Genomic DNA, 25,394 nt, shown 5'->3' with positions numbered 1-25,394 from the left:
GTTTATTTTTATTTTCATTATTCTAGGAGACAGGGCCAAAAAAAATATTGCTATGATTTTTGTCAGTGTTCTGCCTGTGTTTTCCTGCAAGAGTTTTGTACTCTCAGGTCTTATATTTAGGTCTTTAACCCATTTTGAGTTTATTTTGTGTATGGTATTAAAGGATGTTCTAATTTCGTTATTTTACATGTAGCTGTTCAGTTCTCCCAAAACAATTTATAAAAGAGAATATTTTTCCTCCATCATATAGTTTTATCTCCTTTGATATAGATTAATTGACCATAGGTGCCTAAGATTATTTCTGGACCTTCTATTTTGTTTCATTGATGTATATTTTTGCACCAGTACCATACTGTTCTGATGACTGTACTTTTGTAGTATAGTCTAAAGATGGGAAAACTGATTCCTCCAACTCTGTACTTCTTTCTCAAGATTGCGTTGACTGTTTAGGGTCTTTTGTGTTTCCATAAAGATTTCTAGTTCTATGAAAAATGCCACAGGTAATTTGATAGAGACTGCATTAAATCTGTAGACTGCCTTGGCTAGTATGGCCATTTTCATAATATTGATTCTTTTAATCCAAGAACATGATATATTTTTCCATCTGTCTGCATCATCTTTGTTTCCTTTCATCAGTGTCTTATGGTTTTCAGAATACAGGTTTTTGCTTCCTTAGGTAGATTTATTCATAGGTATTTTATTTTTGATGTGATAAATGGAATTGTTTTTTTAATTTCTATTTCTAATCTTTTGTTGTTAGTGTATAGAAATGCAACAGATTTCTATGCATTAATTTTGTATCCTGCAACTTTACAAATTCATTGATGAGCTCTACTAGTTTTCTGGTAGCATCTTAGGATGCTAAGGATTTGCTATGTACAGAATCATGTTATCTTCAAACAGTGACAGTTTTACTTTTTTTTACAGTTTGGATCCCATTTATTTATTTATTTCTTCTCTGATTGCTGTGGCTAGGACTTCCAAAATTATGCTAAAAAGAAGTGAGAGTGGACCTCCTTGTCTTATTCCTGATCTTAGAGGAAATACTTTCAGCTTTTCATTGTTGAGTGTGATGTTAGCTGTGGGTTTGTCATATATCACCTTTATTATGTTGAGATATGTTCCTTCTGTGGTCACTCTCTGAAGCATTTTTATCAAAAATGGATGTTGACTATTATCAAAAGCTTTTTCTGCATCTTTTGAGATGATCATATGATTTATATTCTTCAGTTTATTGTGGTATATCACACTGACTGATTTGCTGACATTGAAAAATTCTTCCATCCCTGATATAAATCCCACTTGATCATAGTGTATGATCCTTTTACTGTACTGTTGGAGTAGGTTTGCTAGTGTTTTGTTCAGGATTTTTACATCTGTATTGATTATATTTGCCTGTGGTTTTCTTTTTGCATGTATGAAATCTATCTGGTTTTGAAATCAGGGTAATGGTGGCCTCAGAGGATGAATTCAGAAGTGTTCCTTCCTCTGCAATTTTTTGGAGTAGTTTCAAAAGGATAAGTGTTAAGTCGTCTCTAAACATTTGGTAGAATTCACCTGTGAAGCCATCTGGTCCTGGACTTTTGCTTCTTGGAAGTTTTAAAATTACTGACTCAATTTCTGCACTGGTAATTGGTCTGTTCATTTTTTTCTATTTTTCCCTGGTTTAGTTTTGGGAGAGTGTACCTTTTAAAGAATTTGTCCATTTCTTCTAGGTTATCCATTTTGTTGGCATATAGTTGCATGTAGTAGTCTCTTACGGAGAAGGCAATGGCATCCCACTCCAGTACTCTTGCCCGGAAAATCTCATGGATGGAGGAGCCTGGTAGGCTACAGTCCATGGGGTCGCTACGGGTCAGACACGACTGAGCGACTTCACTTTTACTTTTCCCTTACATGCACTGGAGAAGGAAATGGCAACCCACTCCAGTATTCTTGCCTGGAGAATCCTAGGGACGGCAGAGCCTGGTGGGCTGCCGTCTATAGGGTCGCAAAGAGTCGGACACGACTGAAGCGACTTAGCAGCAGCAGCAGTAGTCTCTTATGATCCTTTGTATTTCTGTGGTTTGGTTGTAATTTCTCTGTTTTCATTTGTAATTTTAATGATTTGGGCCCTCTCCCCTTTTTTTCCTTTTTTTTAAAAATTGTCTACAATTGCTTTACAATATTGTGTTAGTTTCTGTTGTACAAGGACGTGAATCATTTATATGTGAGATATATATATATATATATATATATATATATATATATATATATATATCCCCTCCCTCTTGGACCTTCCTCCCACTCCCTCTTATTTCACCCATCTATGTCATCACAGAGCAACAAGCTGAGCTTCCTGTGTTATACAGCAGTTTCCCACTAGCTATCTGCTCTACACATGGTAGTGTATATATGTCATTACTAATCTCCGAATTCATCAAGCCTTCCCCTTCACCCACCCCGCATCCACATGTGTGTTCTCTACGTCTGTGCCTCTATTCCTGCCCTGCAAGTAGGTTCACCTGTACTATTTTCTAAATTCCACACATATGCATTAATATTCAATATTTGTTTTTCTGACTTCACTCTGTATGACAGACTCTAGGTCCATCCACATCTTTACAAATGACCCAACTTTGTTCCTTTTTATGGCTGAGTAATAATCCATTGCATATATGTACCATGTCTTCTTTATCCATTCATCTGTTGATGGACATTTAGGTTGCTTCCATGTCCTGGATATTGTAAGCAGTGCTGCGGTGAACACTAGGGTACTTGTATCTTTTTGAATTAAGAGTTTTCTCAGGGTATATGCCCAGTAGTGGGATTGCTGGATCATATGACAAACTATTTTTAGTTTTTTAAGGACCCTCCATATTGTTCTCCATAGTGACTGTTATCAATTTACATCCCTACAAAGACTGCAAGAGGGTTCCCTTTTCTCCACACCCTCTCTAGCATTTATTGTTTGTAGATTTTTTTTGATGATGGCTATTCTGACCAGTGTGAGGTGATACCTCATTGTACTTTTGATTTGCATTTCTCTAATAATTAGTGATGTTGAGCATCTTTCCATGAGCCTCCTGGCCATTTGTATGTCATCTTTGAGGAAATGTCTATCTAAGTCTTCTCATTTTTTGATTGGGTTGTTTTTGTTTTGATATTAAGCTGCATGAGCTGTTTATTTTGGAGACTAATCCTTTGTCAGTTGCTCCATTTGCAAATATTTTCTCCCATTCTGAGGGTTATCTTTCCATCTTGTTTATCATTTCCTTTGCTATCCACAAACTTTTAATTAGGTCCTATTTGTTTATTTTTGTTTTTATTATAGGAGGTAGGTCAAAAAAGATCTTTCTGTGATTTATATCAAAGAATGATTTTCCTATATTTTCCTCTCTGTGTTTCATAGTGTCTGATCTAACATTTAGGTCTTTAATTCACTTTATTTTTGAATATGGTGTTAAAGAATGTTCTAATTTCATTCTTTTACATGTAGCCATCTGGTTTTCTCAGGGCTAATTTATTGAAGAGATTATTCTCCATTGTATATTCTTACCTCCTTTGTCATAGGTTGGATGACACAAGTTTGTGAGTTTATCTTTGGGTTTCTATCTTGTACCATTGATCTATATTTCTGTTTTTGTGCCAGTATCATATTGTCTTGATTACTGTAGCTTTACAGTATAGTATAGTCTGAAGTCAGGGAGCTTGATTTTTCCAGTTCCACTTTTCTTTCTCAAGATTGCTTTGGCTATTCAGGGTCTTTTGAATTTCTATACAAATTGTAAATTTTTTTTGTTCTAATTTTGTTAAAAATGCCATTGGTAACTTAATAGGGATTGCATTGAATCTGTAGATTCCTTTGGGTGGTATAGTCATTTTCATAATATTGATTCTTCTAATCCAAGAACACAGTGTATCCCTTCATCTGTTTGTGTCATTTTTGGTTTCCTTTCATCAGCGCTTTATTGTTTTTTGAGTACAGTCTTTTGCCTTCTTATGTAGGTTTATTTCCAGGTATTTTATTCTTTTTGTTGCAGTGGTTATGGCATTGTTTCCTTAAATTCTTGTTGTGATCTTTCATTGTTAGTATATAGGAATGCAATAAGTTTCTATGTATTAATTTTGTGCCCTGCAACTTTACCAGATTCACTGATGAGCTCAAGCAGTTTTCAGATGTATCATTAAGATTTTCTGTGTACAGTTATCGTGTCATTTGCAAACAGTGACAGTTTTACTTCTTTCCCAATTTGTATTCCTTTTATTTCTATTTCTTCTCTGATTGCTGTGGCTAGGACTTCCAAAACTGTGTGGAATAACAGTGGTGAGAGTGGACTCCTTGTCTTGTTCCAGAACTTAGAGAAAATGGTTCCATTTTTCACCATTGAGAATGATGTTTGCTGTGGGTTTGTTGTATATGGGGTTTATTATGTTGAGGTTTGTTGTTGTTGTTCAGCTGCTAAGTCATGTCCAACTCTTTATGACCCATGGACTGAGTATGCTCATTCTATTGAATCAGTGATGCTATCTACATCTCATCCTCTGCTGCCCTCTTTTTCTTTTGCCTTCAATCTTTCCCAGCATCAGAGTCTTTTCCAATGAGCCGGCTTCTCACGTCAGGTGGCCAAAATATTGGAGCTTTAGCATCAGTCCTTGCAATGAATATTCAGGGTTGATTTCCTTTAGGACTGATTGGTTTGATCTCCAACCAAGAGACTCTCAAGAGTCTTCTCCAGCACCACAATTCAAAAGTATCAGTTCTTTAGTGTTCAGCCTTCTTTATGTTCCAACTCTCACATCTATACATGACTACTGGAAAAACCATAGCTTTGACTAAATAAACCTTTGCTGGCAAAGTGATGTCTCTGCTTTTTAATACACTGTCTAGGTTTGTCATAGCTTTCCTTCCAAGGAGAAAGCATCTTTTAATTTCATGGCTGCAGTATGTTGAGGTAGGTTCTCCTTATGCCCACTTTCTGGAGAGTTTTCTTTTTTATCATAAATGGGTGTTGAATTTTGTCAAAAGCTTTTTATGCATTTATTGAGATAAGCATATGGTTTTTATTCTTTAAGTGTTTATATGGTGTATCACATTGGTTGATTTGCATATATTGAAGAATCCTTGCATCCTTGGGATAAATCCCACTTCATCATGATGTGATCCTTTTAATTTGTTGTTATATTCTGTTAGCTAGTATTTTGTTGCAAATTTCTGTGTCTATTTCAGTGATATTGGTCTGTAATTTTCTTTTTTGTGAGATCTTTGTCTGGTTTTAGTATCAGGGTGATGGTCACCTTGTAGAATGAGTTTGGGATGTTTCCTCTGCAGTTTACTGGAAGAGTTTGAGCAGGATATGTTAGCTCTTTTTTAAATGCTTGATAGAATTTCCCTGTGAAGCCATCTGGTCCTGGACTTCTGTTTGTTGGAAGATTTTACATTACACTTTCAATTTCATTACTTGTGATTGGTCTTTTTATATTTTCTATTTCTTTCTAGTTCTGTCTTGGAAAGTTGTTTTGTACATTTCTTCCAGGTTATCCAATATAGTCACTTATGATCTTTGCATTTCTGCAGTGTCAGTTGTAATTTCTTCTTTTTCATTTCTAATTTTACCGATTTGAATCCTCTGCTTTTTTTCTTGATGATTCTGGCTAAAGGTTTATAAATTGTATTTCCTCAAAGAACCAAGTTTTAGTTTTATTTATCTTTGATATTATTTTCTTTTTCTCTATTTCATTTATTTCTGCTCTAATCTTTAAGATTTCTCTCCTTCTAGTAACTTTGGAGTTTGCTTTTGTTCTTCTTTCTCCAGTTGCTTTAGGTGTAAGGTTAGATTGTTTATTTGAGATTTTTCCTGTTTCTTGAGGTGAGATTAAATTGTTGTTAACTTCCTTCTTAGGACTGCTTTTTGCTGTTGGCTCAGACAGTAAAGAATCTTCCAGCAATGCAGGAGACCTAGGTTTGGTCCCTTGGTTGGGAAGATCCCCTGAAGAAGGGAATGGCTACCCACTCCAGTATTCTGTCTGGATCTGTCCTTTGGTATAAATATGGTGTTGATGTCCCCTACTACTATTGTGTTACTGTTGATTTCCCCTTTTATGGCTGTTAGCATTTGCCTAATGTATCGTGGTGCTTCTATATTGAGTATATAAATATTTATAATTGTTATATCTTCTTAGATCAATCCCTTGATTATTATGTAGTGATCTTCCTTGTCTCTTATAAAGTCATTAAAGTCTATTTTATCTGTTGAGTATTGCTCCAGCTTTCTTTTTCTATCTGCATGGAATATCTTTTTCTGTCTCTTCACTTTAAGCCTGTATGTATCCTAGGTCTGAAGTGGGTTTTTTGTAGACAACATAACATATATATTAGGTCTTGTTTTTGTACCCATTCAGCCAGTCTGTGTCTTTTGGTTAGACACATTTAAATCCATTTATATTCAAGGTAAATATCAATATTTTGTCTTTAATTTTTGTCAATTTGATTACTATGTATCTTGGCATGTCTCTCTGGGTTTATTCTACCTGGGACTCCCTTGTTTCCTGGACTTAGGTGACTGTTTCCCATAATAGGGAAGTTTTCAGCTGCTATCTCTTCAAATATTTTCTCAAGTCCTTTCTCTTCTCCATCTGGGACCCCTATAATGTGAATGTTGGTGCATTTAATTTTGTCCTGGAGGTCTCTTAGATTGTCCTCATTTCTTTTTATTCTTTTATTCTGTCCCACAGCAGTGATTTCTACCATTCTGTCTTCCTGCTCATTTATTCACTTTTCTGCCTCAGTTATTCTACTGATTCCTTCTATTGTATTTTTCATTCCAATTACTGTATTGTTCTTCTGTTTTATGTCTTTGTCAAACATTCCTTTTATCTCGTTAGTGTGTGCTTCCATTCTTTTTCTGAGATCCCTGGATCATCTTTACTCTGAATTGTTTTTGGGTAGATCTCCACTTCACTTAGTTGTTCTTCTGGGGTTTTATCTTTTCCTTTGTCTGGGGTATATTCCTCCCTCTGGCATCTCATTTTGTGTAGCTTTCTGTGATTGCAGTGTCTATTCTGAAAGATGCAAGGTTGTAGTTCTTGTTTCTGCTATCTACCCCCTGGTGAATGAAGCTGCTCTTAGAGGCTTGTGCAGGCTTCCTAGTGGGAGGGACTGCTTCCTGCCCACTGCTGGGTGCAGCTGGGTTTTATCCCTCTGGTGGACAGGGTCATGTCAAGGGATATGTTGAGCAGGCAATGTGTTCAGGAGACTTTAAGCAGCCTACCTCCTACTGAGGAGGGCTGTGATCCCGCCCTGTTGGTTGTTTGGCATCCCAGCAACGGAGCCTACAGGCTGTTGGGTGGGGCTAGGTCTTCATGAAAAAATGGCAGCCTCCAGGAGGGCTCACACTGAGTACTCCTCAGAACTACCACTGCCAGTGTCTTTGTCTCCACAGTGAGCCACAGCTGCCCCCTACACAGGAAATCTTTTGATACCAGCAAGTAGGTCTAGCCAGGCCCCTAAGTGGTCATTGTTTCCTGCCCCTCACCATCCCCAGGGTCCTGACATGCACAAGACCTTGTGTATGCCCTCCAAGAATGGAGATTGTTTCCCCCAGTCCTGTGGAAGTCCTGTGATCAAAGCCCATTAGACTTCAAAGCCAGATGCTCTGGGGACTCCCCGTCCTGTTGCCAGAACCCCAGGCTGGGGAGCCTAATGTGTGGCTCAGAAGTCTCACTCTTGCGGGAGAACCTGTGCAATATAATTATTTTCTAGTTTGTGGGACATCCACCCAGTGGGTATTGGATTTGATTTTATTACTATTGTGCCCCTCCTACCACTCCACTGGGGCTTCTTCCCTTTTCACTGGATGTAGGATATCTTTTGTGGTAGGTTCTGGTGGGTTGTTGTTGTTTTTTTTTTTGGTTGATGACTGTTTAACAGTTCATTTTGATTTTCACTTTTCAGACGAAGAGGTGAGCTCATATTCTTCTACTCTACCATCTTGTCTCTGCCCCCTTAGCCAGGTTGAACAACCTTTTTACTTCCTGCAGGGCAGTTCTTGGTAAATAACATAACTTTTGAGTCTATGGTCTCTTATTTTCCACATATTCTTGACTCCTATGTCTAGGATAGGTGTCCCTCTGAGAGACTCCTGTGCCTTCCAGTACTTTCTTATGACTGTGCTGATCACAAAATATGCTAATGATTTGTGGCCTCACCTGTAACGTTTTCCAGACTCCACAATTTGAGGGCAGAGCCCTGGGCATCCTGGTCATTATCAGATTCCCAGCCCTTAGCTCCTGCTTAGTCATGGCAATCTGTTAGGGACTGGGTATAACACTGCTCCATTCTTACTCAGTTCTCACAGTAATTCTAAAGGGTATGTACTAGTAGTATTCCAGTTACATGGATATGAGGCCAAGTATAGAGAGGTCAAGTCACTGCTTCATGACTGTAGAGCTAAGTGGTAGATCAGGACCTGGAACTATGGCTTGACTTCAAAACTACTAATATGCAGTAACTGCTCAAACAGCAGCATGTTTTCCCTCTTAGTTGTTATTTTTACGTACGCTTTCTATCTTTGAACAAAATACATGAGTGAGAGTTGGCAAGAAACTCATCTTGTGATGTGCCCTCCTGGACACCAGTGTATGCTTTCTATCTGCCCAGGGTAATGGTGCCAACCAAGTGTGATTCCCTACAAGATGGTACTGAGTAGAAGCCAGGAGTTCAAACTTTAAATCAGGAGGACCTGAGTTTAAATCCCATTTGCTGCCACCTTCTAACTCTGTGACTGGGCACTATTCAACCTCTCTATGCTATGCCTTCCTCATCCATAAAACGGGGATAATTCTACTTCCCTGACAAGGCTGGTGTGCAGATTAACATTTCTGAGACATTAGGTCATTTAATGCAGTGTCTGCACCCAGCAAACATACACTGATTACTGTTGCTGTTATAATGATCAATAACTGATTTGACCATCCTAACCCAGTTTTGTGTAAAATTATCCTATGATCAAAACTGTTTTTGAAAAACAGATTTTACATCCTCTTTCCTATTTACAATCTCTTGAAACATATTTCAGCAAAGTTTATTGAATTTGTTTGGCTTTCATAGAAAGTGCTTTTCACTTTTAGTCATAATGCTCCAAGATTGGGTTTTATCACAAAATATACCTGCAGCTGAATAATGGTGTAAGCAAGTCGTAAAAATAACTATCCCCTAAAAACAAACATCCAGTAGAGAATAGCAAACCAGCTTTGTAAAATCCCCCATCTTCTTTTTTCTATCTTAGAAATATCATCTTTCTCTGTGAACTAGATCACATCCTCTATTATTTATATTATTATTTCCCTGGTAGTTTGAAAGAAAACACTTGTTCTCTCTTGTTCTAGTTTCTACCCAACAATTAATTAAAATTACTGGAGGGGAAAATTTACTAAGAACCTTTTAGTGCTGTGCTACACAGCCATGGCAGTATGAGAAACCCAAAACTTACTATTTAAGGTATTAAAATGATTCTCCATAGAAGAAAGGGTTAAAAACCCAACAGCTTTAGGCCATTTTGGATAAGCAGTAATATTTATAGAAAAAATATTAACAGGCCAAGTCAATGTACTATATGAACTATTTCAAGTAAAACTGTAACTATGACTTTGAATTATATAGGGAACTATAATTTTATTATGAACAAGAAAAAAAAAGCTAACTTAATTATATTTTTTGTCCCCAGAAAGCCTAGTAAATAATTCTGTAATTCATAATTTTCATTAATTAGTTTTAGACTGCTCAGGATTTTTCCAAATTAGTAAAGTTTTACACTAAAAATAAGTTTATTTTTCTTAAAGTGAATTTAAACAGAATTCTATGGTGAAGTATAGTGATAGAATTATGCTTTTAATGTAGTTAGGAACAAAAGGTAATTTTCTTCCACTACTGGAAAAGCTTAATCATGACAGTGAATAAGGCCATTTCCTTCTTATTTTCGGAGAAAATTCTTATTCTCCTGGGTCAGTGGAACACAACCCTAAGACCTAGACAAAGATTTTGAATTTCAGGGGAGAAAAATGACAGTGTTCAAGTTATGTGTTTGTAGTTTCATGCATTTTTTTTGTGTGAAGTCCACTTACCAGCTTTCCCCTTTGCTGTGCAGACCTGGTCTCTCTCAAGGTATACACGTCTCCGCAGACGGAGATCTCACGCCAGACTCCAGGCTGGGACTCCTCAGTGAAGCCACCTCTCGGATGCATCACCAGAACGCCATTGGTCGTGAGCCCATCCATGTGGCCGTCAGGGTTTTTCCACTTCGCTGCCTTTTCCTGGAGAGCATACCACAGAAAAGATGATGTTCAACACAAAAAGGTTCTAGAATCTCTCCAAAATATTGGGTAAGGGCAGAGGGGAGGAAAGTGAGCAATTTTCATTCTCTATTTAAAGCTAATAATCAGAAGGATAAAATACGCAATTAGTCTGAGAAAATGAAAGAAGTGTAAGAATAGATGAATGATTTATCACTGGAGACAGATTATATTTATCTTGGGCTTTTACAAAAGAAAACCTGATGTCTGGGCCTCTACCTCAGAGATTCTTTTTCACACCACATTCCCCCCACCCTCACAACCCCAGGTGATTTCAGGAACCCAGTATGTATTCTTCAATTCTATTTGTGCAGTGCTTTCATCCTATTGTCTAAAAATGTTTTGTATGAACTCATTATCAGGTAAGTACTGGAAAGAAGAGAATATTTTTCATTCAACAAACAAAATTTCAAAATACATTAGGCCAACAGTTGTGGGCATTATGATTTGTTTTCAGATGGATCAGTGTTTACACCATCAAAGGAGGAAGACACAAGTGACTGGATATAACGGCAGATTGGACACCTGGCCATTCTTTCTTGGGGACTGTTCACAGGACTTGGGTAAATCTGATTAAGGTAAGCCACTTATGACTGGTTTAGGGGTGGGCATGTGACTGAGTTCTGGCCAATGAGAGCTTCCTGTAAAGGTTTCTTGCTCTTTAAAAAGAGACAAGGAAGAAATGCGGCCCTTGCTGCCTTTCTTCAGTGAGTTGTCATGCTGCGGGGAGTGGGGAGGGTGTGGAAATGTGGGAGCCAGCTCACCCACACCAGGACCTCGCCTGAGGAAACTGGTGTGCCCAGAGGGCAAGATGGAATAAATCTGGCTCCCCTGACGTTACAGAATCACTGGATCAACCAATCTTGCAGCTGGCCTTCCTGGGCATTTCTTGTAATATGGGATGACCCTTTTTTTACTACCATTTAGGCCATCTTAAGAGAGCTTTTTTTCCCCTGCAAAAATACCTTGATTCAAAAAGGGACTATATTAAAACTGGATATTCACTACCACTGTGGGTTTTTTATTTACATGGACAGTCTATGAAGAGAGATATTTTTAGTCTTTGTTCTAGTTTTGTTCTTTGTGGTATCATGTCTATAACTCCTAATATGGAACAAAGTAAACACAAATTTTTGAATGAATAAATGAACAACATTTTCTTTTTAACCCCCAATTATCTAGATCTGATCATTTGTTTTTCCTTCTGAAATAAATCCCCTTAAATCTACCATAAATACATTATATGTGGTAATATACATACTTTTAAGAAGTCACTCTACATTTTAATATGGCAAATATAACAAGTAATGACCATTATTTTCAGATTTTTAATAAGTTTTTCATGAAAATGAAAATTTCAAAATCTAAAACCAGAAGCATTTTGCAAAGCAAATATTCTGGCCACAGTTAAATGTTATATATATGATGAGAATGGATGTTTTTCTAGAAACAATGTATCGACTAATAGTACTTACTCCAAGAAATATGTTTTTGGAAGAGTCGAATCCAGCTGCGAATATTCGTGCTGTGTAAGGTTCGTTCCTGTCACAGACTATCCTGCAGGCAAACCTAGATATGGTGCTCTGTGTAATCTGGGCTTCATCATTGTTCTGACTGCCAGAAATTGTGTCTGTAACGACGAAGTCGATAGGGCTTTCTGTTGATCTGCCCACCTAAATAAATCAAATTATACTCATGATCCACTCATATCCAAAAGTATGTCACCATATTCATCACATGAAGTGTTCAGGATCCTTTAATATTCATTATCTATCTCTACTAGGAAGGTTAGAATAAAAAATCTTAAGTCTGCTCCTTCTCTTGTTTAAGGGAGATGTTATGGTAACCAACCATCAGATTTTAAATGTTAAGAAAAAAGCTCCATTTTCTATTCTGGAAGAAAATACATCTCACCCCAAACAGGTGTATGATCAGGTAGAAACATAATTTATAACTGTCATAGAAAATCATTCCTTTTTCCCCTCTTGTATTTCCAAGTGAAAAAAAAAAACAACAACAACAACCAAGATTTTAAAGGCAGCCAGCAAACTAAAGCCCTATTTCCCCTACTCTTGCCAGGCTCCAGGGCCTGTTTTTTTACACTAAGTGAACCCACCTGGGACTCATGGCACAGCCCTACCCCAGACTTAAGAGACCCAGTGCCTATTTCCCTTCCTCCATGTGAGTGAGAATGGTGTAAAAGGCTATACAAGTCATCCCAAAGCTTGAGATAGTCATACGACCAGCATTTTTAAACCTTTCATAACAGTTCAATTTTGAATTTTTAAAGAATTATCCTGGCAAAGTGTAAAAAGCTGACAATAATATTTTATTGGCTTACTTCCTTGGTTAAGTTTAAATGCTGCCAGAAAGAATACATTTCATTAGGATGATCTTAAGAGTTCCAACAAAGATTTCATATTTACTAAATCCAAATAAGACAGGTACTGCTGTGTCCTGGGAAATATTTGTCACAGGTAAGGAAGTCCTCATGACAAAATACTAAATTGACTGTGTAATGCTGTTCTATGAATCTCTAACTAGGAAACAGTAATAAACATTATAATATGCCAAAGATATGTCTTAAAATAATTTATATGTAAACAGTATCTTGTTAAACATGATATTAATGTTCTCTCCTAACAGCAGTGACTGATTCTGAAGCTGCCAATGGAAGGAACCCACAGACTTCCAAGGTACATATGTATATAAGGCCCTCAAATTCAACTTCCTAGGTATCTTTATCCCGATCTCAAAATTCTATCTAAAGCATAAGCATTGTAAAAAACAGACAACAGACATCTATTTTCTCTCTTTTTTTTTTAACAATGCTTAATTTCTTGTCCTATTAAAATGTTCCTGGAATAAACTAAACCACAGGGTTCACTGAAACTTATTTGCATTTATCCTAAACATATGGATTTCAGGTTTAGAAAACATACACCTTTTTACAAAGTGCAACATAAAATTTAGATTATAAACTTTATGATTCATCTTTCTAAAGTTGCAGAATCTTCCCTTGGCTAGATTCACTGAAAAGCTGGATGTGTAACTCAGAAGCTCTACTGATGCAGACTGCTCTGATTTTTTTCAGGCTTTTTTTTTTTTTTAAACTACCCTCCTTAGCTACTTTCAAGTATATAATACAGTATTATTAACTATGATTACCATGCTGTATATTACATACCCAGAACAAACTCATCTCACAGCTGGAAGCCTGCAGTATTTGACCAGCATCTCCCAATCCTGTACCCCCTGTAACTACCATTCTAATTTCCGTTTTTATGATTCTGAATTTTTTTCATATTTTACATATAAGTGATATCATACAACATTTGTCTTGCTGTTTGATTTCACTTTAGTTTTTTTTTAATTAGAAAAGTAACAGATGCACTGCAAAATATTTTACAAATATAGGAAAATATACAGGAGACTATGCCAAACTCAGCAACAAATCTGTCCCGAACCTCCTCCATTGAAGCTCAAGAGTAAAATGTGAAAAGTTCTAAAATTGCCAGGTCATCACACAAACCCCCGAGCTCTCACAAAGACACAGGCCATGACCTAATTTCTGTCACCTCTGTGGAAGAGGGCAAAGATTTCTCACGCTCTGTTAAAAGCTCAAAGCTAAAACCACACTCCAGCAGAATGTCACACAACTGTTCCTTGCTACAGAGATCACTCTCTCCAAGAAAGGCCATTCCCCATGTATTAAATTAATGTCTTGATGAATTAACTGAAATTGCCTGTAAAACATGACATTTTATTCCAACTGGAACATACTGCTAGGATCAATTATTTCAAGTCGGGATACTTACCTGAGTGGTCATTTAATATTTGTTTATCGGTTCCCTTCCACTTAAATCTAACTTGTAGAGTGTTAGTATATTTCTATCCTTTAGAACACAAACCTCATGTTGCCAGAGGCGGGGGGACTTTCCTAATGAAAACTCACCCAATGTGGAAGACTTGGAGTCTGTCCTTTCTCTGACTGTTGGGTCAATTCTACATTATTTTAAGGTTAGTCATGTGGACCCGCCATGATGTATTTGAATTCCATCTGATATTCATATAGTAGGCACAGGGAGGATTTTTCTCCCTGCTGCTGACTGATACACACACAGCATCATATGGCACTTTTAATTGTGTATGCATATGAGAAAAGTCTGGGTTTGCCTGGTTGTCAGTCAAAGTCAGGACAGGTAAAATGGTAGAGAAACACCTGAAAGGGCCTCCTTCATCTTCTCTGGACAAATCAATCCTACCTGTGCCCCTGCATCTGTAACCTTATTTTCTCACTTCCCTCCTATTACTAGGATGAGCTATTGCTGCTCCTATCCACAATCAATCTCTCCATGGGTGCTAGGCAGCCCAGTATTGTGCCCTTCCCAAGGATTTTGCTCCTGACATTGGCCCTTGCTCTGCTGAATCACCCATTTCTCTCCCAACTGGATCATATGGTCAGCCATCAAACATTCTGGAGCTTCTCAAATTCTGGGACTGTGAGGTAAAGGACTAGTTTTTTTGGTTTGCTTTTAAAATTTCAACGCTGTCACTTAATATCTTTTCAAAATATAACAAAAATCAGTATTAGAAAAATGATCATCTGCTTCGATGTTTCAGGAAAGTCAAACCGCTATTACAAATTTCCAAATGCATTCCTTCTCAACTTCCTCACTCACCTCATCCTTGACGTTTCGCTGCTTGGCTAAGCAGCCTGAATGGCACTGTTCTAGACTAGTCTCTCATCTTTAAAAATGCTTTCCTTTGTTGGAAAGCAATTCTCAAACTAGAGCTACATTTCTCTGATTCATTCTACTGGTAATACTTCCTGAAAAACTTGTCACTAGCTGCTACCTCTGTTTCCTGGCAGGCCTGGCTCCACTGAAACCCTGCTTGCTGACGTTTCCAGGACTTACACTCAGCATGTCCTGGTACATCTGTACCTAGTATTAAGTTGATGAAACCCTTCCAGGCTAGCTGGTAAACAGCCCCTTTCTCTTTCTGTTCTCTCCCCAGATTATCTCATCAAATCCCATTTATTAGCCCCAAAGTCCTGATCGCTCTCTTTGCTTCAGACTAGCACATACAATCTCCATGTGGATGTCTAAAAAGCATCTCAAATATAACATGTTTCCAACAGAACCTGGATCCTCTTCAAAAGCCCTAGGTTCCCTATGTCAGTGACTGGCACCCAGTTTGCTCAAGCTAAAAATCAATACCCACGAGTCACCCTTGATTCTTCAATTTCTCCACACTCATGTTTAACCTTGTGTAAATTCTATCAACTCTTCCTCCAAACACATCATCAGTCCTTCCACATTTCCCCACCTTAGCTCTAGTTGCCATCCGCTTGCTCTTTGTTTGCGTCACCTCAGCCTCCAATCTTTCTCCCTGTTTTCACACTTGCCTCCTACATTCTTCTCTGGACAGTCCTTGGAGATAACCAAATGGAAGTAGAATTTTCTCTCTTCCTTGTTAAAAAATCCTCCAACAGTTTCCCTCTGGACAGTCCTTGGAGATAACCAAATGGAAGTAGAATTTTCTCTCTTCCTTGTTAAAAAATCCTCCAACAGTTTCCCCGAAACTCCTAGAATAAAACCCAAACTCTTTACTTGGCCTAAAAGCCCCTCACCCTCTTGGCCTCTGCCTACCTCTCTGCTTCATCTCACACCACTTCCTTCCTCCCCCACTCTGCGGTGGGGCCTTGGCACTGCTGTAGTGCTTGCTTCTCTGTGTCTCTCTGTCTACTCCAGAATGTAGGTTCCATGAGAGGGGAGCCTTAGCTGTCTACCTCCAGTGACTAGATGAGGATCTGACACATGGTAGGTGCTCAAGAAATAAAACTCATTAATGGAAGGTTATGACAGTGACCTTGAACCTGGTGAGCCACATACACAAACATGCACACACATGTACAATGTTTTAGGAAATAATTTTAAAACAGTCTAACATTTTTTTCCACTACATAGATGCTAATGAAATGTTACCATCTAGAACTACTATAAACCAACTGAAAAACAAATAAACAAAAAACCCCATCAAAACACAAGGCATTGCAACGCTTAGATGTGAAGCATGTGAACCTTAGAAACCAGAGGGGGAAATGACCACTAACACTGGTTTCAGGACCTAGCCAGCTTCCTTACCCCCAGGATCAGAATGAATATGGAATCACTCACTGCCTTCCCTTTTAGGGGCTCTGTAAGACATTTCATCACTGCCTTTGATTCCTTTTCTAAACTGTATTCTTCTTTATAGTCTACTTTCTCAATACCTATGCTCATTTCTTGTTCCCTTTATTTACCCTTATTCTAGAAAATAATAACTAAGATCTTATTCTGACTATATTAACATATTTTATCAGTCTTAACTAATTTCTTAAATTTAGATCTAAGTTTGACTTTTTCAGACAATAGTATTTCTGACTTCTGAGCTGGAAATGCAGCAAAAGGCCCTTTCTTGATTCATTCTGATGTTTTGCTTTTAAATGCTCAGTTAACCTACAAATCATTTCAGTGGGTAGTGGCTAAAATCAACAGCCCTCAGCAACAAGGTCCACACTTGAGAAATATGAATGCTGCAGTGCTTTTGCTCGGTGATTTCTTTCAATGGTAGAATTTAGACACATAAACGTGTTAAAAGGAGGGAAAAATTAAAATAAGCTTGATTTTTTTTAGGGCCTTCTAAGAATTGCTTAATTCTACTCACATTAATCTGACATTAATCTCCAGTATGTCCAGTTAGTCTGCAAAAGAAATGAGTTATGTTTTCTTAATAAATCTCTAAATTTTTGTTGAATTACCATGCCTTAGTTAAAGCGGTTGAGTAGGTATTATGTAGAGAATGGAGAACTGAGGAGACTTAAATCTGGGTTCTGCCACCAGTGCCAATTTTGCCCAATTAAGTTTAAGTTCTTTCTTTTCAAAGACACAAATTTCTCAGTTATAAAATTAACAGGTTAGTATAGTAAAATTCGGTATTTCTCAGTGTGGTCCATGAACCTCTGAGGGTCTTCAAAACCTTTTTAATGGGCCCAGGTCCTTGAAGCCAAAATTGGTTTTATAATAATATGAAGATGCTGACATTTGCCCTTTTGGTGACAAAGCAATGATGTGCTTTAGTAGGAATCTACAAACAATCCACTCAAAAAGCAGGCAGAGGACCTAAATAGACATTTCTCAAAGAAGTCATACTGATGGCCAAGAGGCACATGAAAAGATGTTCAACGTTGCTAATTATTAGGTAAATGTATATCATTTATCTACACTGAGATATCTCACGCCAGTCAAAATAGCTATCATCAAAAAATCCACAAACAATAAATGCTGGAGAGGGCATGGAGAAAAGGGAAACCTCCAATATTGTTGGTGGGAATGCAAATTGGTACAGCCACTATGGAGAAGAGTATGGGGGTTCCTTAAGAAACTAAACATAGAGCTACTACATGACCCTGCAGTTCCACTCCTGGGTGTATATCCAGAGAAAAGCATGGTCTGAAAGTATACATGCACCCCAAGGTTCACTGCCGTACTGGTTACAACAGATATGGAAAGAACTTAAATGTCCAGCGACAAAGAATTGGGTAAAGAAGATGTAGTACATATATACAATGGAATATTACTCAGCCATTAAGAAGAATGAAATAATGCCATTTGCAGCAACATGGATGGACCTAGAGATTGTCATACTGAGTGAAGTAAGTCAGGCAGAGAAATAAAAATACCATATGATATCGGTTATAGGTGGAATCTAAAAAAATGATACAAATGAACTTATTTACAAATAAGACTTAAAGAACAAACTTACAGTCAGTAAGGGGGAAGGATGGGAGGGGAACGGATAGTTAACAGAGTTTGGGATCAACATGTACACACTGCTATATTTAAAACGGATAACCAACAAAAACCCACTGTGTAGCACAGGGACTGTCTTCAATGTTATGAGGCAGCCTGGATGGGAGGGGAATTTGGGGGAGAAAAGATGTATATATAGGTAAGTGCTTAGTTGCTCAACTGTGTCTGACTCTTTGCAACCCCATGGACTGTAGCCCGCAAGGCTCCTCTGTCCGTGGGGATTCTCCAGGAAAGAATACTGGAGTGGGCTGCCATGCCCTCCAACCCAGGAATCAAACCCAGGTTTCCTGCATTGCAGGTAGATTCTTTACCGTCTGAGCCACCAGGGAAGCCCATGTATATGTATATGTATATGTATATGTATATGTACAATTGAGACCCTTTGCTGGCCACATGAAACTATCACAACATTGTTAATTGGCTATAATTCAATACAGCTGGTTCTAAAAGGCTCTGTTCTTGTTTTTGGAGTCTCTTTTTATTGCACTGAGATCTGACAACGTAGTCTTTATAATATCTTTTTGCAATTTTAGGACTGTTTTCTTAGTCTTTTGAAAACCAAACAGGAATAATTTTAATATTATCTTCACCTTTTCCCCTTGGACATCACCAACACTACTGTGCCAGGAGTTCTGACTATGTTTCAAAATGAAGAATTGAAGGAAAAATGTGGTAAAAATTTCCATGAAAAAAGAAAGATGTTACCTGAAACATATCCGTATCTTTATCATGTGTGTACTCAACCACCACAGTCTGATTCCTTGACAGAGTGTACGATATACTGTGTTGACCTTTGCAGCTGATAGCCTGATAGTGAAAGAAAAATACATAAAAATTCATTAAAATTTCAACAACTTAATCACAATTCTGCTTAGAGTTAAGAGACATCACTCATCAGCAAAACCCAGCACAAGCTAGTGGTTTCCTAAAGACCAGAGCCTGATCCTGCTGTGCCCTCAATTACAGAAGAGTCCACATTCACAAGACTGGATTTACCAAACTGTTCCCTAATAGGAACAATATTTTACTTAAGTCAAGTCAAATCAAAGTTAATTTACTAGTTTCCAAGCTCCGATTTAATCATAACCCTAGAAAAACATATACTTTCTCCATGTTATCTTAATTCAGTAATAGAATTTTTCAGACTAACATGATTTAAAATTTCTTAATTTATTTCACAATGAAACAGGTAACTCAATAACATTTTGTAGTGGTATTTTTCCTACATGATAGGGATTATAATGAGAGTAAAACAATCATTGAAAAAAAGTAAATATTCTATTAAAACTTCCATATATTAATGTACTATTTTAGCTAATGATCATTATACTCTGATCTACATCTTACTTAAATCTTGTATTAGCAGTTGCTTAATCCAGATAGTTTTTGAGTTAATAAAAAACGTAGCTAAGTTAGTTTCATCTAACTTAGCTTAGTTTCATCACCTCTATTTTTAGACTAGACTAAACATAAGTCTTTGGTTTAGTGAATCTAGAAACCAATAATACAATATTGTTCTTTTTTCCTCCATAATGATATATTTTACTACATCTTAAGTTGTGGTCACATACTTTTAAATTTCCAAATTAACAAAAGTATTTAAATTCTACTCCAGATTATTTCAATTACACTGTCCATTCCACTTTAACCTAATTTATCTTCATTTCTAATGTTTTACATTAACTATAATAAATAAAAGTTTAATAAGCCTATCTTTTAAACATTTATTGAATGATCACACTGTATGAAGGCCAAGAAAGACTAAATATTTGGAAGTAGCTAGACATATATATAGCACATTAATGAAAATATACTCTGAACATTTACATTTAACTAATACAATTGCAATAGTAATAAATAGTATAAGATCACAAATAAACTTTGAAGTTAGCCTGGTTAACCTCATGGTTCTTTAATCAGCTCCCTCAAGAACGTCATCATTAAACTGATGTTTTGTTGTACATGCATCATGAAGATAATGCAAGTATTAGACATAATTTATACATTTAATATTATTAGGGATCTAAAAAAATACTTTTTAGATTACTCAACTCCAGTAATAAATACAATCTTAAATTTTCATTGCTCAGAGTCACATGAAATCAGTGGTTATTGATATGTGACATTTTTTCAAAATCAAATTAATAAAGAACTATTTCCAATTAAGATAAGTGGATGTTTATAGTTAATTGAAAAAACCCACTTAAAATATTTTATTAAGCTCAGAGTTACAAAACTGATAACCAGAGGGTGATTATTTATACACTAACTTATTTTAGGATTCCTTAAAAAGTATCTATTGCATTTAAGTTTTCCATTTACAAGTACACCAACTTAACTTTTTTGGCACATATGCTACACAAAATACCTGTAGTTTGCAAATTATCTGCAAAAGAAGGAGTTAACAAATGCCGGAACAGAACGCCTTTAAAAAAGTTGGACATTTTTGTACAATGGTACCCTCTTAAGTACAGTATTTCTCAAACTTACACAAAGTTGCCTTAACTGGAAGAGAGTTACCTGAGCCCCTGGGAGAGTAGCCTGGAAATGAAGCTTCTCATGCTTGAAACATCTTACCTTGAAATCAGTCTGAAGTTTGTATTCTATTCCTTAACATGCTGTAGTTTTAACATTTAAACATTTCTTACAAGTTTGCTGGGAAATCAATGCCCAGGAAGACCTGCTGTGCTCACGCCATGATCTAGTGCAGCTTCTGGGCCAGTCTGGGAAGTCCTGGAAATAGGCATTTTACAGGCCCTAAGTTGCTTCCGGGCCCAGTTCTTCTAGAGTGTTTTATTCTGAAACTACTCCTGTGACTCAGACCATCATAAGAGAGAATAAGGCTATTTATAGGGAGAGTGAGCCCAGTGCCACACCTGGAAACAGACCAAAACCAGGGGAACCAAAGATCTAGACCAGCCCCTGCCCGAGGGGACCCCGAGGCTTTAAATACTGATTCAGGACACCTTGAATGATGAGCCCATTTAAAGACAAACTACAATTTCAGACTTCCTCCACTTTCCCAAATGTGGCTAATAAATGTGGATCACCAGTCTTAGGAAAGGTGACTGCTTTGAGCATAGGAAAACACATTTTCTAAGACTATTTAATTAAGAAAGTTTTAAACAAGAGCTCCATTTTGGAAGTCTCTGGATTTAGGGAAGATGGAGAAGTGGGAAAAGAGATCCTACAAGGAGGAACAAGTCCCAGAAGGTGATGAACTCCCCACTGTGGTGGAGATGGCTGAGGAACTTCAGATCCCTGTGACCTACCTAAATCACTTCCTGTCTGGCAGGGGTCTCCCTCTGTGAGTGCTGAGTGGGAAGGGGAGGCCTTTGTGCAAAAAGCCCCACCCAATAGGCTGTACCAATAGCGGGGAGAAGCATGGAGATAAGTTGGCCAGGACTTAAGTCCTGGAGAAATAAGTTGGAGAATTAAGCCAGGACTGAGGTTTGGAGCAAAAGAGGGCAGTCAAAACCCAGGCCACCTCTGGCCACCAGTGGGCCCCCTAGAAATAATGGAGAGCGTCCACTTGCCTTTGATGCCATGAATCAGGGCTCACATGATTTTGTCTGTGCATTCAAGTCTACAGTCAGGCCAGACTTGGGGGTTTTAAGGGAAGGTAAGAGAGGAGTTTAATAAACGTGGCATTAGTTTTTGCTTTCTCTCTGCATATGAGGCATTAAACTTTTCTGGGGTTAGAAAAGTATCATTTTCTCAGCAGTAATTTTAATATTTTAAGATATGGCTCTCAGAAAGACAGTTTCTGGAAAGTTACAGATTCACTGACTTGAATCAATCATTTCAGGTATTTTGGAAATAAACATTTTCCCCAAGGCACCGAGTTGCTTTGATATCTATTTTTGAAATAATCAGAAAGGAAAGTAGGTAAGGCTGGCCTTCTCTTGGCACTCAACAGAATTCAGTACAAACACAGTTACTGTAATATGACGTGATTTCACTACACTCATTCAAACACAGAGACCAAGATCTTTAAAATGGTAAGGGGAACCAGCCTAACGAACCTGCCTGGCAGACAATACTGATCTGCCATATTCACTTTTCTATTGTGATGGGGAAGCAAGGTGGCTGACACCCTCTCAGGTCACTATCAGTGCCTCAGAGACAGCTCTGGTCTTCTGTGGTCTCCACCCCCAGCACTGAGAGCATGGCAGGCATTCAGGGGAGGTCAGATTAGTGAATGAACTGCTACAGATTCAAGATGACACCTGGAGTGTCTTTCCTCGGGTCTTCTCCACCTCTCCTTTACCTTTCACTAGCAAGGGTACCAACACTGACATTCTCAGCTCAAATTTATTACGTGAGAATTTTTTCAGGTTAAAAATATCACAATCAGACAATTAAAGATTAGACAATTACAATTACAGATCCAGAGAATAAAGGATTCCAACTGTTTCCAGCTTAGGAAGTTTATGCACTGCTCAGATGCCCAAACCAAGGCCCTTTCTGAGTCAGGACTCTTTCTTCCCAGCTGAAGACCTTTACTTCTTGGGTTTACTCCTACTTTTGTCACAGGCTCAGCTGAGTTATCTGCTGACATACAGGCAACAGCTACAGTTGATTTTCCTGGTTCAACTCTAACAAAATGATAGAGTCCTCCAAGCCTCCAGACTTTACAAAAAAGTTAAAAAAAAAACACCAAAAACATGGTTCACAATGTCTACAGAATTGTCTTCCTCTTATAAGCCCCTATATACATATATGGTGGTTTAGTCACTAAGTCGTGTCTGACCCTTGCGACCCCATGGACTGTAGTCTGCCAGGCTCCTCTGTTCATGGGGTTTTCCAGGCAAGAATACTGGAGTAGGTTGCCATTTCCTTCTCCAGGGGATCTTCCTGACCCAGGGATTGAACCCAGGTCTCCTGCACTGCAGGCAGTTTCCTTACAGACTGACCTACCAGGGAAGCCCTATATATAAGCCTTTATAAGGCACTTATAAAGATGTGTTGAAGAAGACTCTTGAGAGTCCCTTGGACTGCAAGGAGATCCAACCTGTCCATCCTAAAGGAGATGAGTCCTGAGTGTTCACTGGAAGGACTGATGTTGAAGCTAAAACTCCAATACTTTGGCCACCTGATGCGAAGAGCTGACTCAATTGAAAAGACCCTGATGCTGGGAAAGATTGAGGGCAGGAGGAGAAGGGAACGACAGAGGATGAGATGATTGGATGGCATCACCGACTCAATGGAGATGAGTTTGAGTAGACTCCAGGAGTTAGTGATGGACAGGGAGGCCTGGCGTGCTGTGGTCCATGGGGTCTTGAAGAGTTGGACATGATTGTGCGACTGAACTGAACTGAATAAAGATATGTACTATGTAATATCAGAAAGGCAATCCTGCAAGATGCCTAACAAGATGGATTCATGTATTCATGGACGCCAAAGAGCTTTCAATCAATTTTTTAAAGTATAAGGGAAATAATCTAATCTTTTATTAAGAAGCAGTGGGACTGGTGTTCAATCACAAAGTAAAAGGGAGAAAGCCCAAAGAAAAACTAACTGGTTTCTAGAAAACACTAATTTATTAGAGTTACAATTCAGCCCATTTAATGCAAGCTTTATAAGGCTGCTAAGTGAGACTTTATCAACTGTGTAGGGAGAGAAAATGATATTCCTCACAGAGGCAGACATTGTTGGTTACCTACCTAGTGCCTTTCAACCTGCTAGCTAAGCTGGCTGCTTACAAAAAAGCCTGAAAATGAAAAGACCAGCTCTTCCAGTCTCCTCTAAAGCTAGCACATGGAATGGTGACCTGATCCTAATCAATGGGACTTGTGAGAAATCTGGTGTGGAGTTCTTGGGTTGGGAGATGTCAAGAGAGAATTCTTTCCTTTTTCTATTAATAGAAGAAATGAATGATGATTAAGGGATGGCTGGAGCTGAGATGGCCATCATGCAACATGAAAGCAAGTCCAAAAGACTCAGAGAAGCAAGCTGAGCCTTGACATCTTTGAGCTGAGCCAAACCTGATACGTATCTGCCCCAGACTACTGCTGTGAGAAAAACGAAGGGCTTTAGGGTGCTTTCAGTTGGGTATTTTGTTACTTGCAGTGTAAAGCATCCTTATATTGTTTAGCCCAAACTTTGTCTCCTCCTGGGTTTCCTAATTCAGTCATTAGAGTAACCATATTCCAACCAATGATACTTAAAATCTTCATGTTGGGACTTCCCTAGTGGTTCAGTGGTTAAGAAGCTGCCTTGCAATGCAGGGAATGCAGTTTTGATCTCTGGCTGGGGGACTAAGATCCCATGTGCTGTGGAGCAACTAAGCCCATGTGCCACAAGAGTCCCTGTACCACAGTGAACGATCCTGTGTGTTGTAACTAAGACTCGACACAACCAAATAAATATATATATAAAAAAAAATGTTTGGTGTCATCTCTCAGCCCTCTCTTGCCACTGTTGTCCATATACAGTTAATTATTACTGTCACTGGAGAAGGAAATGGCAACCCACTCCAGTGTTCTTGCCTGGGAAATCTCATGGACAGAGGAGCCTGGCAGGCTACAGTCCACAGGGTCACAAAGAGTCGGACATGACTTAGCGACTAAACAATCACAAATTACCCTCATACTTAAAATTTAACCGTGAGTCAAAGGCAAGCTCACTGATTTTACTGCATTAAGGCACAGATCAAACACAAAGCAGAACAAACAATGTGTGACGTTTCACTTTTTCTCCTCAAATACAAAGTAGCTGCTGGGCAACCAGTAATTACAAAACTGATTTATTCCCCAAAGGAGTTTTACAACTAGCTCCTTTATAGCCCATAACTTTCTGCTTTGGAGATTGGTGGTGTAATCTAATCCATTTTCCCTTGAATCTGGGCTGCCCATAGTAACTTACTTGACCAATGTAATGCAGCAGAAATGACAGATGACACTTGGAGGCTTGTAGCTTCCCCTTGCTGCCCTCAAACACTTGCTCTTGGCATTCTAAGCCACCACAGAAGACACCTAACTCCCCAGAGGCCACCACACTATAGGAATTCCAAGCTACAAGGAGAGTCCTAGAGACTGAGATGCCATATGATGGGAGAGAGGCCATGGAGAAGCAAGACCCAGACATGTGAGTGAAGGAACCACCCTAGAAATGGACCCTCCAGTACCAGTTGTCCCAGCACTTGCCTCGATCAGACACTGCTCACAGGATTATGAACAAAACCAAATGGTTTTCCCTAAGCCACCA

At 38.2% G+C, this 25,394-nt stretch overlaps 1 protein-coding gene and 1 long non-coding RNA gene across 4 annotated transcripts in view; one reads left to right on the top strand and one right to left on the bottom strand.

Moving 5' to 3' along the window:
• Positions 1-25,394, bottom strand: part of PELI2 (pellino E3 ubiquitin protein ligase family member 2) — a 384,698-nt gene that overhangs the window by 7,898 nt on the left and 351,406 nt on the right. For all 3 annotated transcript variants that reach the window (XM_081509572.1, XM_081509573.1, XM_081509571.1), the window contains 3 exons: positions 18,891-18,992; positions 11,805-12,002; positions 10,102-10,290 (listed from right to left, as the gene is read on the bottom strand). In XM_081509572.1, the coding sequence (XP_081365698.1) occupies positions 10,102-10,290; positions 11,805-12,002; positions 18,891-18,992 (489 nt within the window). The remainder of the gene's footprint in view (positions 1-10,101; positions 10,291-11,804; positions 12,003-18,890; positions 18,993-25,394) is intronic.
• Positions 1-25,394, top strand: part of LOC145513373 (uncharacterized) — a 285,374-nt gene that overhangs the window by 257,588 nt on the left and 2,392 nt on the right. The window contains exons 5-8 of the long non-coding RNA XR_014059337.1: positions 10,125-10,359; positions 10,787-10,907; positions 12,976-13,025; positions 14,646-14,836. This is a non-coding gene — a long non-coding RNA (uncharacterized LOC145513373). The remainder of the gene's footprint in view (positions 1-10,124; positions 10,360-10,786; positions 10,908-12,975; positions 13,026-14,645; positions 14,837-25,394) is intronic.

This window comes from Giraffa tippelskirchi, chromosome 7, assembly GCF_054371585.1.
Source record: "Giraffa tippelskirchi isolate mGirTip1 chromosome 7, T2T-mGirTip1v1.2.pri, whole genome shotgun sequence".
Classification (NCBI taxonomy): Eukaryota; Metazoa; Chordata; class Mammalia; order Artiodactyla; family Giraffidae; genus Giraffa; species Giraffa tippelskirchi.
Note: the sequence above shows the minus strand (reverse complement) of the source record. Positions and strands in the feature narration are given on the sequence as shown.